At 39.1% G+C, this 13,988-nt stretch overlaps 1 protein-coding gene across 1 annotated transcript in view; it reads left to right on the top strand.

The window, feature by feature from the left end:
- Nucleotides 1-5,970, top strand: part of LOC309546318 (uncharacterized protein CXorf58) — a gene marked incomplete at its 5' end in the record, with an annotated part of 46,745 nt that extends 40,775 nt beyond the window's left edge. Inside the window, 1 exon segment of the mRNA XM_082245929.1 lies at nucleotides 5,670-5,970. Coding sequence (XP_082102055.1) covers nucleotides 5,670-5,843 — 174 coding nt within the window. The 3' untranslated portion in view covers nucleotides 5,844-5,970.
- Between the last annotated feature and the right edge of the window lie 8,018 nt (nucleotides 5,971-13,988).

A 13,988-nucleotide genomic window follows, 5' to 3' on the forward strand; every position in this document is an offset into this window, starting at 1 on the left:
TTCCTAAATGAGGAGGTTGTGACGTAGGCTGTGTCCAAGATTAGACCCAGATTCTCCAGACAGTGTGGGGGCTGGAGAGCAGACTTTGAAAAGTTGATTATCCAGCCAAAGTTTTGAAGAAACTGGTGGTCCTTTGGGTGTTGGAGAACTAGGGCCTGGCTGAGGAGTCCTTCAGTAGGAGGTCATTCAGGTAATCTGTGACATGAATGTCCTGATTTTGTTGAAGAGCTAGAAGCAGGATGAGCACTTTTTCTGAACAGTTTGGAGTGTAGAAAAGTGCCTGAATGGCAGTACCACATATTAAAAAAAAAAAAACGGGGGGGGGGGGGGTGGTTTGGAAAGAGCACCCAGAGGGTCCAGTCTCCACAGCAGGTCCAAAAAAAGCCAGATGGATACGGGTGTATATAGAATATACAACAAAAATACCATAGCGTAATCCCGTAAAAGACTTCAAGCAGATTTATTAAAAGGCACCAGACGTAACGTCCACACGCCCCCATCCGTGCCGGCCTTTACCTTGCTACTCTGTTGTGTAGACACGGGAAGCCGCGGGTCGGACCTTCAGCCATATTTGTTGATGTGCCTGTTCATGTCTGATGTTTTGTAAGTAGCCTTTTAATAACTCTGCTTGAAGTCTTTTACGGCATTACGCTATGGTATTTTTGTTATATATTCTATATACACCCGTATCCATCTGGCTTTTTTTGGACCTGCTGTGGAGACTGGACCTTCTGGGTGCTGTTTTCTTGGCGATATTGGAGTCTACCTGCTTTACCCACATGCTTGTGAGGCCATTTCATTAACTTGATTGGCCACACTGTTCTGGTAAGCTGCCTCCCATTATTATTGCACAGTGGTGTCCCCTGACTGCACTTCCCTGTGGTTGTCACAAGAAGAATCCTAATAATTTTTCTTGCAAATAAGTTTTGCCACCTGAATTGTATCCCCATCTTAACCTTTTGGGACTTTGTGGGCACAACTTTGTTTCTTTTTGGACTTTACACCATTTATCATTTATGTTCATTCAATTTATGATAATTATTTATTTATTCACATGTGTTTTATGTATTAGCGCTACACTATTTTTTTTTACCAGTACCACATATTGGAAGCAATGGTCTTCCACAGCAATGATAGAAAAAATGAGAATGGGGAGATAGGCATCTTGTATGTCTAGTGATACAAGACGTTCTCTTTGTCTGAGAGTAGCAATGACAGATCTTTTGAATGTTCTGTTTAGGGATTTTAACCCATTATTATGGGTGGATGTCCCCATTTTGTTTTGGGTCTGTAAATACATTTCAATAAAACATTGAAGCTTATCTTCTGAAGGAACTGGTATTACCACTCCTTTATACCTGAAGATAGTGCAAGGTGGTCAATAAATCTTTCATCTTTTGGTCTGAAGCTGGCAGTTTGGAAGGTAAAAAGCTAAGAGGGTGCAGGAATAAAAAAAAATATCTCCCTTTTAAAAATAGACTGGACCCAGAGGTCTGGGAAATATTGGATCTAGAGGGTGCAAATGTCAATAGACTCTCCCTTCATTGTGAAGAGGACTTCTGGGAAGATTTGTGTGCCAGGGCTGGCAATGAAAGGAAGTGTTAAGCCTTGTTGTTGAGGTTGATGCTTTGAATGGAAAGATCCCTTTATTTGGGTAGAGGTAAAAGCCCTATGCATAAGAGACTTAGGCTTTTTCTTGTGTGGTAGGAGTACCTTTCCCCCAGTTACTTCCTTAATGAATTTGTCAAGGGATTCCCCAAAGAGACATTCACCATCAAATGGCATATATAGAAGAATTTTTTCTTACAAGCATATTCATCTACAAAATCCTAGGCATATTCACAGAGATAAAGGATATCTTGACACTTGGCAAATTACATTCTCAAGATTATCAACACAAAACAAAAGGGATAAAGGCATCAGCTGTAATTGTTCACAGAAAAACTTCAAAACAGGTTCCTGGTCCATGTTTATTTGTCTGGACCACATAGCGATATTCTTGCAAATAGACATTGTAGAAATTACTGCCTGCGGGGCTGGACCTGAAAGAGCAAATAGGCCTTCAAAAGAGCTTTAAAATTAATTTTAACAGAATCCTTAAAATAATACTGAACATGCGCTGTTTAATTTACATTATCCCTTCTATTTCTGTATGTAGATGATAGCACTGTAGTTATTTTAATAAAAAAAAAATCTAAGTACATTTTTCCTAATAGATATAAAGCTGTCACATAACCCAGCTATTTCCCAGCCTGTCTGCTGAGAAACATAAGCAGGAGGAACTTCTAGTCCTTTGCTGCTGGTCACATGTTCAAAAAAAAAAAAAATAGCCTTGAAAACAGAGTAAAAATAAATAAATATCAATAAATTGTCATACAAATATATATTTGAAATTAAATCTTTATTATTTTGTGTAAATAACAACATGTGTGGGCAGATTTCTGCCAGTCACAGGCTATGTCACGCCCCTCCAGACTGTGTCTTATGCCTCATACACACGCATCGATAGTTGGCCGTGAATTTTCGGCCACGTCCGATCGGCCGATTTTCGGCTTGTTAGTATGATGCTTTCGACAACCGACTCCGACTTTTCGGCCAAAAAAAATCTGGTGTGCAGGCTATAAAATTTTTGTTGGCCAATTTTCCGTCCGTCAGTACAGATTTCGGCAGACAAAAATCTGATGAGCAAGACTGGGCATGCTCAGAGAAGAAAAAACACACGGAAAGTAAACCAGCACATGATATCACTTCTGAAGTTGGTTTTTGTTGGCCGAGAAAATTCGTGCGCAGTCTAGAGCACATTTCAACAACAACACTGGACAAAAGACGGCCGATCAGTCGGCCGATAATTGTTGCGTGTGTACAAGGCATTAGAATAAGAGGGAGTTGAAGCCTCTATTAATCTACATGTACTATCCCACCCCCATTGTGTTTAACTGGTTAGTGGGCATGGAGAAGGGAGGGGGTAGGCTGTAATTTTAGCACTGTGTATACACTCACATGTGTGACTCTATAGTCGCATGGGCTGCTCTGATGTGATATAGAGGAAATGCTTAGCATAGAAACTCACTGAAAACTGAGCATGTGCAGAGTTGCCACCACAGCTGCAAAATCCCTAGCTGCATTGGAGACATGAAGATGGAGATAGAAAGCAGCAGGATCCACCAGGTTTCTTGAAAAATACAGAAAATTAATCCCACAGTGACTGAGTGAGTATGAACAGCATGTAATAAAGCATTTATCGTTTACTTTTAAGAAAAACTTCAAATATATACAGTGCAAAAATTTAAGGCATGTGTGAAGAATTACTGTAAAGTAAAAATGCTTTAAAATATGTATATTTTAAATGTTTATTTTTATCAGTTTCCAAAAGGCAAAGGGAGTAAACAGAACTAAAATCTAAATCAAATCAATATTTGGTGTGAATACCCTTTGACTTCGACCCAAGATCATTTCCTCTAGGTACATACAAATGCTTGTGCACACAGTTTTTGAAGGAATTCGACAGGTAGGTTGTTCAAAAGACCTTGGAGAACTAACCGCAGATCTTCATTGGTTGTAGGCTGCCTCATATACTTCTGTCTCTTTTTGTAATCCCAGACAAACTTGATGAGCTGTTGAGATCAGAGCTATGCGGGGGCCAAACCATTACTTTCAGGACTCCTCCTTCCCATCATTTAGGACACCATTGATGGGGCAACGCTGAGAACCATAGACGCAGTGGTCAGCCAAGAAAACTTAATGCAGCAGATGAGACACATAATGCTTACTTGCCTTCGATGTCAGAAGATGTCCAGCAGTGCCATCAGCACAGAACTGGTGAAAACCAGTGGGACCCAGGTACACCCCTCTACTGTTTGGAGACATCTGGCCAGAAGTGGTCTCTTATGGAAGAATTGCGGCCAAAAAGCCATACCTCTGACATAAACAAGGCTAAACAACTCAATTATGCAAAAAACATGAGTACTGGGTTGCCGAAAAATGGCAGAAAATGCTCTGGACTGACGAGTCAAAATGCTAAATACATGGCTGTAGCAGGAGGCAGTTTGTTCACCAAAGGGCTAGAGAGAGGTACAATAATGAGTGTCTACATGCAACAGTGAAGCATGGAGGAGGTTCCTTTCTGCAATTGGATTTGGAGATTTGATCAGGATCAATGGTGTCCTCAATGCTGTAAAATACAGGCAGATACCTATCCATCAGGGAGGCGTATGATTGGCCCCAAAATTATTTTGCAGCAGGACAATGACCCCAACCATACAGCCAATGCCATTAAGAACTATCTTCAGCGTAAAGAAGAGTCCTGGAAATTATGGTTTTGCCCCGTCAGAGTCCTGATCAACATCAAGACTGCCTGGGATTACAAGAGACAGAAGGCTTTGAGGCAGCCTACATCCACAGAAGATCTGTGGTTAGTTCTCCAAGATGATTACAACAATCTACCTGCTGAGTTCCTTCAAGCACTGTGTGTACCTAGAGGAATTGAAGCTAATTTGAAGGCAAAGGGTGGTAACACCAACATTTTATTTGATTTGGATTTCTATTCTGTTCATTTACTTTCCATTTTGTTAATAGTTTATTTTTATCAACACTTCTATTTCTAAAAGCATTCTTAATTTCTTGCGTTTTAACACACCTGCCTAAAACTTTTGCAAAGTACTGTACATTTGCTGAAAAAGCAATTGATGGTGTTGCAGTCCCCACTGTTTGTTGAATATTGATGTCAGAATGTTGAATATTGATGTCAGAAAGGAAGTCTTTGGTGAAACAACCAGGTAAGAAGGGTGGAGCATGTTCTGTATCACAGCAAATCCCATCCAATGATGCATAATTGTAAGTTCTATAGGTTTAGCGCTAAAATAATTATGTTAACTACACAATGGATTATACTGAAAGTAACAGCAGCTCTAATTCTTTAGGAACCAACAGATACTGCAGATGTAAATCAGAGACTTTTTCCTGATAAAAAGAGTACCCTCAATCAAGCGGTGTTTTCAGAGTAGCTTTTTTAAGTATATTGATTTAATAAATTCTTGCGGGCTTCACTATGTCTGGCTCCTTCCCTCTTTTTTGAGCATCCAATCAAGAGGGGGCTATTATTTAAAGTTGGAGGCTTGCTTGGTGGTGTGCTGATCCATCCATTCCCTGGTCAACATTGGAGAAATCATTGCTTTTGAGGCTTGATTATTCCCAGTATCTGGTGAGTGGATCCCCAAAAGGGTCGTTTTTAGAGCACGTATCACTGTGTGGAGCACTTCAAGCACTTTTTGTCCAGCACCTTATTTTGGCAATTCAGTGAACTTATATATGTTTGGTCTGCACTTTATTTTGCACATTTCCACTTTAGCACTTAATATTTTTGATATATTGTGGAATGTTTTTATTCATATTTATTGGTGTATATATATATATATATATATATATATATATATATATATAATTTGTTTCATCATTAATTGCACTTTATATTTATGAACTAGATTTTTACATATTTATTTACCAAAGTATTATATTTATCACTTTCCTGGTAGCGCTGTGTTTTAATAATGTTTTGTAAGTTCTATAGGTTTAGCACTAAAATAATTATGTTCTATAGGTTTAGCACTAAAATAATTATGTTAACTACACAGTGGATTATACTGAAAGTAACAGCAGCTCTAATTCTTTAGGACCCAACAGATACTGCAGATGTAAATCAGAGACTTTTTCCTGATAAAAAGAGTACCCTCAATCAAGCGGTGTTTTCAGACGATGACTGGGAAGAAGAAGCAGAAAAGCTTTATGCTTGGAGTCAAGGCTTGTCTCTGGAAGAACCAGCAATGGCATCTCCACTATTCCTTTAATGGCCTTAATATGACTTTTTTACTACTCACAATAACATTTGAGGCTCCTAAGCCATTCCAATTGACACTACCGATGTCACTGCAACCTCAGAACAGGTTCCTGCACTACTTTGATCTGTCTTTGACAAAACTTTGACACAACTAAAAGTCTTATCAAAGTCACTTTAAAAAGTCGTATCAAAGTCAGACTCCAAAGTTGCATTGAAAATTGTGCAACTTTGAAGTCGGCTAGTGTAAAAGGAACCTAACACTTAGCTACAGATGAGCTACATTGTCATCTTTCTCTTCTGGTCAGAATCGTAACATGTGTAGTTCTAGATTTAAAGAAGCTGGGAAAACAGTGGGGGATATTTTGTCAAAGGCGTTCTCAAGTAATCTAAGAAGTCCTGTGGTGATTCAGTTGTCTTGCGTCCAATAACTGCTTTGGGTAGCATAACCCTGTAACTACTTTTTCTGTACAGTTTGTAACTGCCATCTCTTTAAAATATTCTCTTTGAAATAAGCCTATGACATTTTCATAATTCGGTATCACAATCCAGAATTTTTCCATTAAACTGCATAGTTTTCCTTCAACTAATGGATACCACAGTCCAACAGTGTTTACCATAAATCCTTACCTTTGTGAAGATTTTAACAAATCATGCAGAGGCCCCCATTGTGGCTCTTAACATAGCAGTATGGCCCTTGTTAAGGTACAGTTTACAGGTTTCACAGAGAACTGTATCTGCAATGCCAAAGTTTCACCATTAGGTGGTAATGAAGGTTTAATATTGAAATCTGTAAACGCTGATGCAGGTTATTAAAAAAAAAAAAAAAACAGCCAGGTGACTATTGTGTGCTTGAAGATTAAAAATTTTATTTACAACTTTTTATACAGAACTGTACATCATTTATATTAAAACAATATTAAGATATACACTTTCATGTTAAAAGCCTAAAACAGTTATAAAAAAGATGTACTTATTATAATCAAGTTCTATTAATTAACCCCAAGGGAGAGCCACTGAACTGGAAAACTCATTGAAAATATCTCACAACATGGCTTAGCGGCTTAGTTGGAGGTTTAAAACTGCTTAAAAATGCATGTAGCTGTTAGTAATCAATATGCTGCAAAATATTGATAAATATTATATCCAACACCTTGGAATAAAACATCAACTTGAAAATGCAGTTTCCCTTTCATCTGTAGCTGCCATATTTTCCTCTTGGAATAAGCATTTAGCAATATAGATCTCAGTGTATTCCCCCCATTACAGAATGCCTATGCATAAATTATCTCTACCATATTAATCCACAAGACAAACAGATACAGAGTAAGCCTCCAACTCATACATTATCAGGAAATTTCTGAGTTAAGAGTATTATAGTTACGGAAAGGCAATGCTGGATAATAGATATTCAGATGAAAATGAACACTATACAGTATGCACTTACATACATTTTTGTTTAATTAGAGATTATGGATGGTAATACATAGGTGTTTAGTATCTAATAGATAGTATACTTTAAATATTTGCATGCTATGTTGTTGTTTGTTCTAGAATTGTTTAGCATCATGTTCCTAAACCAGGAAAAAGAAAAACATGACTATATTAAGGTTTAAATTGGTTTTCTCAATTATTTCTTCTGGAATGTCCCCTTTAAGTAATGGAGTTAATGATTGACTAAAAAAGCGGTTTTCCATTTTTTGATTTTGTATTTAATATATGTTAACCTATGTCACATAATGAGGTGGGTGTTATACAGATGTACACAGTTAGTACTGATATTTGAAAATCTTTCCTATGGTTAATACTTACCTGAGAATTGGGTGCCACCATCCAGTAAATGGATCATTCAAATGTCAGCGCTAGTGTGCCTCGGCCAAAGATGTTTAGGTACGCACTGACTGAGCATTAAAGCATGAAAGTTTCCAGAGCTAAACAAGCATTGGAAAGTTCGTTAATAGAAAGCAATGAGAGAAATATGGAGGGTGCTATTGCACAGTTCTTTTTAAAATTCTAGTTACTATCATGCATCCACTTGCTTGAATGCTTTTGAGTCACTAACCAGGAAAAGGTATGCATAGCCTTTTGCCTGATTTCTACTTTGCATACTTAAGCCAGAATAAAAAGGCTAGCATTTTTACAGGGAGGTCAGCAAGAGCAGGTTTAATTTTCTCTTAAGACAGATTTTCTGTAAAATATAACTGCACTTTTACTAAAAATCAAACATTCAGATGCCAGGAGACTGGCTCCTCATGTGGCTCAATTAGAGCATGTCTTTACCCTCTTAGTGGTAGCCTGAAACAGCTTGGTTACAGTACAGATGCAAACATGCGACCAGAGCAAACCCCTGAAAACAAGGATTGTTCATACCGGCATTTTGTCATAGGCTGCGGGGACAAAAACAAATCTTGGGCAGGCCATACACGAATTGAATCTTGGCCAGTTCAGCAGGAACTGGCTAAGATTTGAACCGTTAATGGGCAGGCTAAATGTACTAAGTTGATCTATAGATCAACTTGGGTACAACCAGCCTGCCGGATTCTCTTATGATTATTGCTAGCAGCTGCTAAAGCCACCAACAATAATCACGGATTTCTTCTGGCGGGGATGGCTTCCCTTGCCCACCGGGAGAAGACAATTGCCGATTCTCCTGTCAACACTGTCCTGTGGTTGCAGGTAAGACATTCACACGGTGTATGGCCTGCCTTAATAAAAGTTAAGTTATACTTTAAGGTTTAGCCTTAAGGCTGTAATCGTGAGTTTATGGGTTAACTTTAAGTATCAGTGTTTGGATTAGATTAGCTGTTTTAGGTTATTTTTAATGTGTTGTGTTAGGGGGTTTCACTTTAAGGGTTTTGGTAAAGGGCTAAATATTAGAGTAAGGTTAAGGTTACGGAAGATAGGATTAAGTGTTTGAAGAGAAAAAGGGTTACGGCTAGGTCTGTGAAGATTCTCATTTATTTAGGTCATGATGTATCTAGTAGTAGTTAGTAACATTTAACTAGATTTGTTTTGCCATGTTAAAAGTATTTAACTGCTTATCCAAGTAGCTTCAGAAATCTATCCCAGCATTGATAGCCACACAGGTAACTTATGCAGGCCACCTTTCCTGCAACCACAGACTTTGTTGACAAGGAAATCCTTTCACTAAGCCATTGTGTTTTCCTGGTGGGGAAGCCATCCCCGCCGGGACAAGACAGTGATATTGCTAGCGGCTATACCATCCGCTAGCGATAATCGCATGTAAAATACGGCAGGCTGGTGGTACCCAAGTTGATTGATCAACTTGGTACATTCAACCTGCCCATGCATAGTTCGGATCTTAAGGGGAGAGAAAAAAATTCCTGCGCTAAGTTAAATAAATGACAGTGTATTCGATATGAATTATGTGAGCAGCTAGCACCAAAATCAACTAACAGTGATCAATAACCAAAATCTTTACAAAAAGTGCAGCGCTAAAGTAATTTGAATAATAATGTGGCAAGTGGAGAACCACAAAAAAAACATATACAATATAAGCAAAATAGTGTCCAAAATACTGAATAAAGTCCCAAAACAGAAATGCAAATGAAAATGAATCCGCATGCAAGGTGTTGAGGAGAACAATCCTTTTCAGTGACACCCAGGGAAAAGTGGAGGATGGGGACACCTCTGTGCACAGGTATCACAAGCAGCTTACCAGAACTCCTTGGCTACTCAATTTAATGAGACAGCCTCTCCCAGCAAGATGTTATACCAATGTCACCAGCGGTTGTCAAGCTCCAATGCTTCATAATCACTCCATCATATAAGCATGAGTATATAAAAAGAATAAAAGCCCATAGCGTAATTCCGTAACATATAAAATCCAATTTATTAAAAGAATACTACTCACAGTGAGAAGGTAAAAAACAGGTACATAGAACAGTGCGGCGTCCCGCAATTGTCCAAAACAGCATCAAGCAATGTAAAGCAGCCGGCTCCGTAAGGGGGCGTGTGGACTTTGCATCTGGAGTCGCCAACGTTTCGTCATCAAAAGACTTCGTCTGGGCGTGACCAGACGAAGTCTTTTGATGACGAAACGTTGGCGACTCCAGATGCAAAGTCCACACGCCCCCTTACGGAGCCGGCTGCTTTACATTGCTTGATGCTGTTTTGGACAATTGCGGGACGCCGCACTGTTCTATGTACCTGTTTTTTACCTTCTCACTGTGAGTAGTATTCTTTTAATAAATTGGATTTTATATGTTACGGAATTACGCTATGGGCTTTTATTCTTTTTATATACTCATGCTTATATGATGGAGTGATTATGAAGCATTGGAGCTTGACAACCGCTGGTGACATTGGTATAACATCTTGCTGGGAGAGGCTGTCTCATTAAATTGAGTAGCCAAGGAGTTCTGGTAAGCTGCTTGTGATACCTGTGCACAGAGGTGTCCCCATCCTCCACTTTTCCCTGGGTGTCACTGAAAAGGATTGTTCTCCTCAACACCTTGCATGCGGATTCATTTTCATTTGCATTTCTGTTTTGGGACTTTATTCAGTATTTTGGACACTATTTTGCTTATATTGTATATGTTTTTTTTGTGGTTCTCCACTTGCCACATTATAGTTCGGATCTTATCTGGTTTCTGTTAAACCGGCCGAGATTCGAACTGTCTATGGCCAGCCTTCGTTGCCCTAAAGTAGTTGTAAACCCTCCCTCACATATACGAAGTGAACAGCCTCAGATGATACACAGATATGAAACAAATCCTCCTACATAGGTTTTACTTGTTTATCTGCTGTCTTCTCTTTCCTAGACCCCTTCCAAAGGGCAGATCATGTTAAAAATCTTTCTTCATCTGTCAGGAGCAGAGACAAGGGGGCGGATAGGCTGCAGTTACAGTGTGTGGGAGCTGATTAGAGAAAAGCAGCACACCTCCCTTCACACAGCAGAAGAACTGTGTTCTGAATAGACAAGCTGTGTGCTCAGCTCCCTCCGTGACACAAATTTTATCTCGTGTCAAGAAAACTTGTCAGAAGTGACTCATGCTGATAACAGAGGAATGGAGCACCAGAAAGAAACAACACTTAGAGCTTTGGAGAGAGATAAGTAAACACTACAGATATACAGTATATGCTTTGCTAAGATTCCAGGGCTGAGGTTTACAACAACTTTAATCTAATCATCATGGTGAAGGTGTTACCATTGTGGCTATAAATGCTGGGGTATGTTGCTGACACCCAGAGCTCAGGAAGATGCTTGGATAAGTAGTGAAATGTCTTCAACGTTACAAAACAAGTCAAGTTGAATGTGACCAACTACTACTTGCTATACCAGTGGTTGTTAACATGACAGGTGTTGCTGGAGACTTTAAAAATACTGTAGAAGACAGTAAAAGACTAGGGGCACATAAAAAATTGCTAGCAGAAATCCTGCTTTTACAACTTAATACTACCACTCCGATTTATAGGGTTCAAATACTGCATAAGTACCAAAGGCTGCATGTTACCCTCAGGCCTCAAGTTGGGCACTTGGGCGCTGCACCATGACTTGTATAAATGGTAACATTCAGACATAACCTCAACTCTAATCCTTTCTTGAACATTTAGATTTATTCCTTGCCTCTAACCTTACCCCAGTTTTTAGCCTTTAATGAAAATCCTTAAAGTGAACCACTTACCAAGCATTTAAAACATAACTGTAAAGTGTGGCCAAAAGGGATGGGTTTTCTCACTGGGATAGTTATAAACCACTATCATTCTGGGAAGTGTCAGCACAAGCTATGGTTACACCTGAGAGGCCAAAAAAAAATCACACATTTTGACCAACAATGTTACTGTTTATACAGCAGACGCATACAAGTTCCAAGGTAATGCATCAGGGAACCTGTATGGGTCATATTCTATTGTGGAAAATATAACGCGAACAATAAAAAAACAAAACAACAAAAAAAAAAAAAGACTCCAATGAAGTTTCTGCAATTTTAACCCCAATTTCTAAAGGGAATATTCAATTGCACAATATGCTCTATACAAGTAATTTTGACAGTTAATCCAATTTGAAGTTAGTTCTTATGAACAGATGCATTATGCTATCAAATACAATGATTACAAAAATGTATCCATCTATGAAGGCACACAAATCTTCCAAGTCAATGTAAGGGTGGCAATTAATGCAATAGAAGGAAAGGAAATGTTACATTGGAGATGACCAATCAAACGTATATCCAGTTAAATTGATTGCACATCTAGTAACTAAATGTCAGCAGGTTACAAAAAAAAAAGGCTAGCCTCAAATGGTCTACCTCCATAGATACTAGTGGGTTAAAAAAATATTAATTTTTCTGCATCTCCCTAGGGGACTGTAGTGATTAGACCTTGGTACTTGAGCCTCTGGCTCATGGGGAATGGAGCAGAAGTCAAACTCTCTTATGCCTGGCATTGCAAAAGCTGTGGTATAGGCTATAGCTATAATTTCTGAGAGGAAGATTTTACACAAACATTGGGACAGATTTATAGGAATTAAAGTGACATCCAAAAATATCTTTATTCTCCAAAAATTATCCATGCACATTTACTACTTAATGGCTATTTAATTCATTTTTCAAGAAATCATCTTTTACTGTGTATTCTGCCTTCTTGTAAGATCCTCCATGAGCTCCTGAACCTCTCCCTTCAGTTTGTTCGGAACAAGCAGTGCAAGTTAGTTGTGGTCATGTGCACTCCTCTATGAACACTACAAATCCCACAGTGCACAGTCCCTTGTCCAACGGACCAACATAGCCACTTTCTTACAGAAAATCAGATTACAACAGCAAAAAAAAAAAAATTGGGAGGAGGATGAGAGCAATAGAAGGTACTTTTTTGTGGCAAGAATACATACTTGAATAGATTTTTTTGGTAACCGTAGTTTAGACCCCCTTTAAAGCTGAGTTCCGGCCACAAAATCAACATAATCGATTTTGTGGCCATCCGCTAGCTTTTCTTCACCTGAAAAGGAAATGGATAGTTACGATTTTTTTTTTTTTTTTTTTACTTACCTTGTTATTGTAGAAAGAAATACTCACCTTTCTTCCACTTCCTCCCTCGGCGGCCGCGGCCTGCGCCGTCACTTCCGGTTTGCAATGATTCCTGGGAGCTGAACGTCATCGCTCCCAGGAATCAATGCGACGGCACCGGCCCAGCTCGTCACTTCCAGTGCGACGCTGCATTCCCTGCTAGCGCCGCACCGGAAGTGACGAGAGGGGCCGGTGCAGGCGCATTCTGGGAGAAGAGGACACGGAAGAGGACGCAGAAGAGGATCGCGCTGGCTTCAGCTGCCCACATCAGAGATGGCAACGCTGGAGAAGAAATTTTAAAAGTGAGTATTTCTTCTTGCAGGTAAGTGCGAACCGGGACAGATCAGAGGCTAGCCATTGTGGAATGTACTAGCCCTGACTATCCCAGGGGTATTTTCATTGAAAATATTTTTTTGTGCTCGGAACTCCACTTTAAATTAAGAAATGAGATTCATCTGCCTGTACTGGCTTACATCTAGCAGAAACATTCATATGTATAAAGACGGCTAATCAATGTTACAGACTGCAAGTACCAGCAAATAAAAACTTTTAAGAAAATCTTATGATAACCCGCAAGTGCGTCACCGATGAAAATTACTGGATTTACCAGTTCAACATAGAAAAAGGTAAAGGGAGCATTTTTGCAATGCTTTACAAGAACAAATCCAGACCTTGGGCAATTTTTTTACGTGCAATTTTAGGGAAAACAAACAAAACATTCAGTCCAATTTGCAATACAAACCATGGGCAAATGTGTATGTATCAAAAAATGCCGCTAGTATAGTAAAGTGGCTGATAATCCTGACAGAAATCCAGTGAGCTCCAAAGTTCCTATAGTAAATTGACAATGCTGCTTCTTCTGCAATGTAATCCCAAGCACCTCCCCCCTTATGTTATGGAAACGAGGGGAGAGAAGGTGTTCTGTAGTCCAGCAGAAAAAACAGACAAGGCAAACAATTTCAGTGAAGCACAGCCAGAATTGTCAGCCCACTACAGGAAGATAGGAGCTCACTTGACTTCTGGCAGGTCATTTTCTTTGCTTGCAGAAATGTATGAGACAATACATGGGTAAATGTTCACATACTGCAGAAATGTACAGAGCTTTTATGTTTATTTTTTCTAGATATGCTAAA

This window comes from Pelophylax lessonae (assembly GCF_965119305.1).
Source record: "Pelophylax lessonae genome assembly, chromosome: 2".
Classification (NCBI taxonomy): Eukaryota; Metazoa; Chordata; class Amphibia; order Anura; family Ranidae; genus Pelophylax; species Pelophylax lessonae.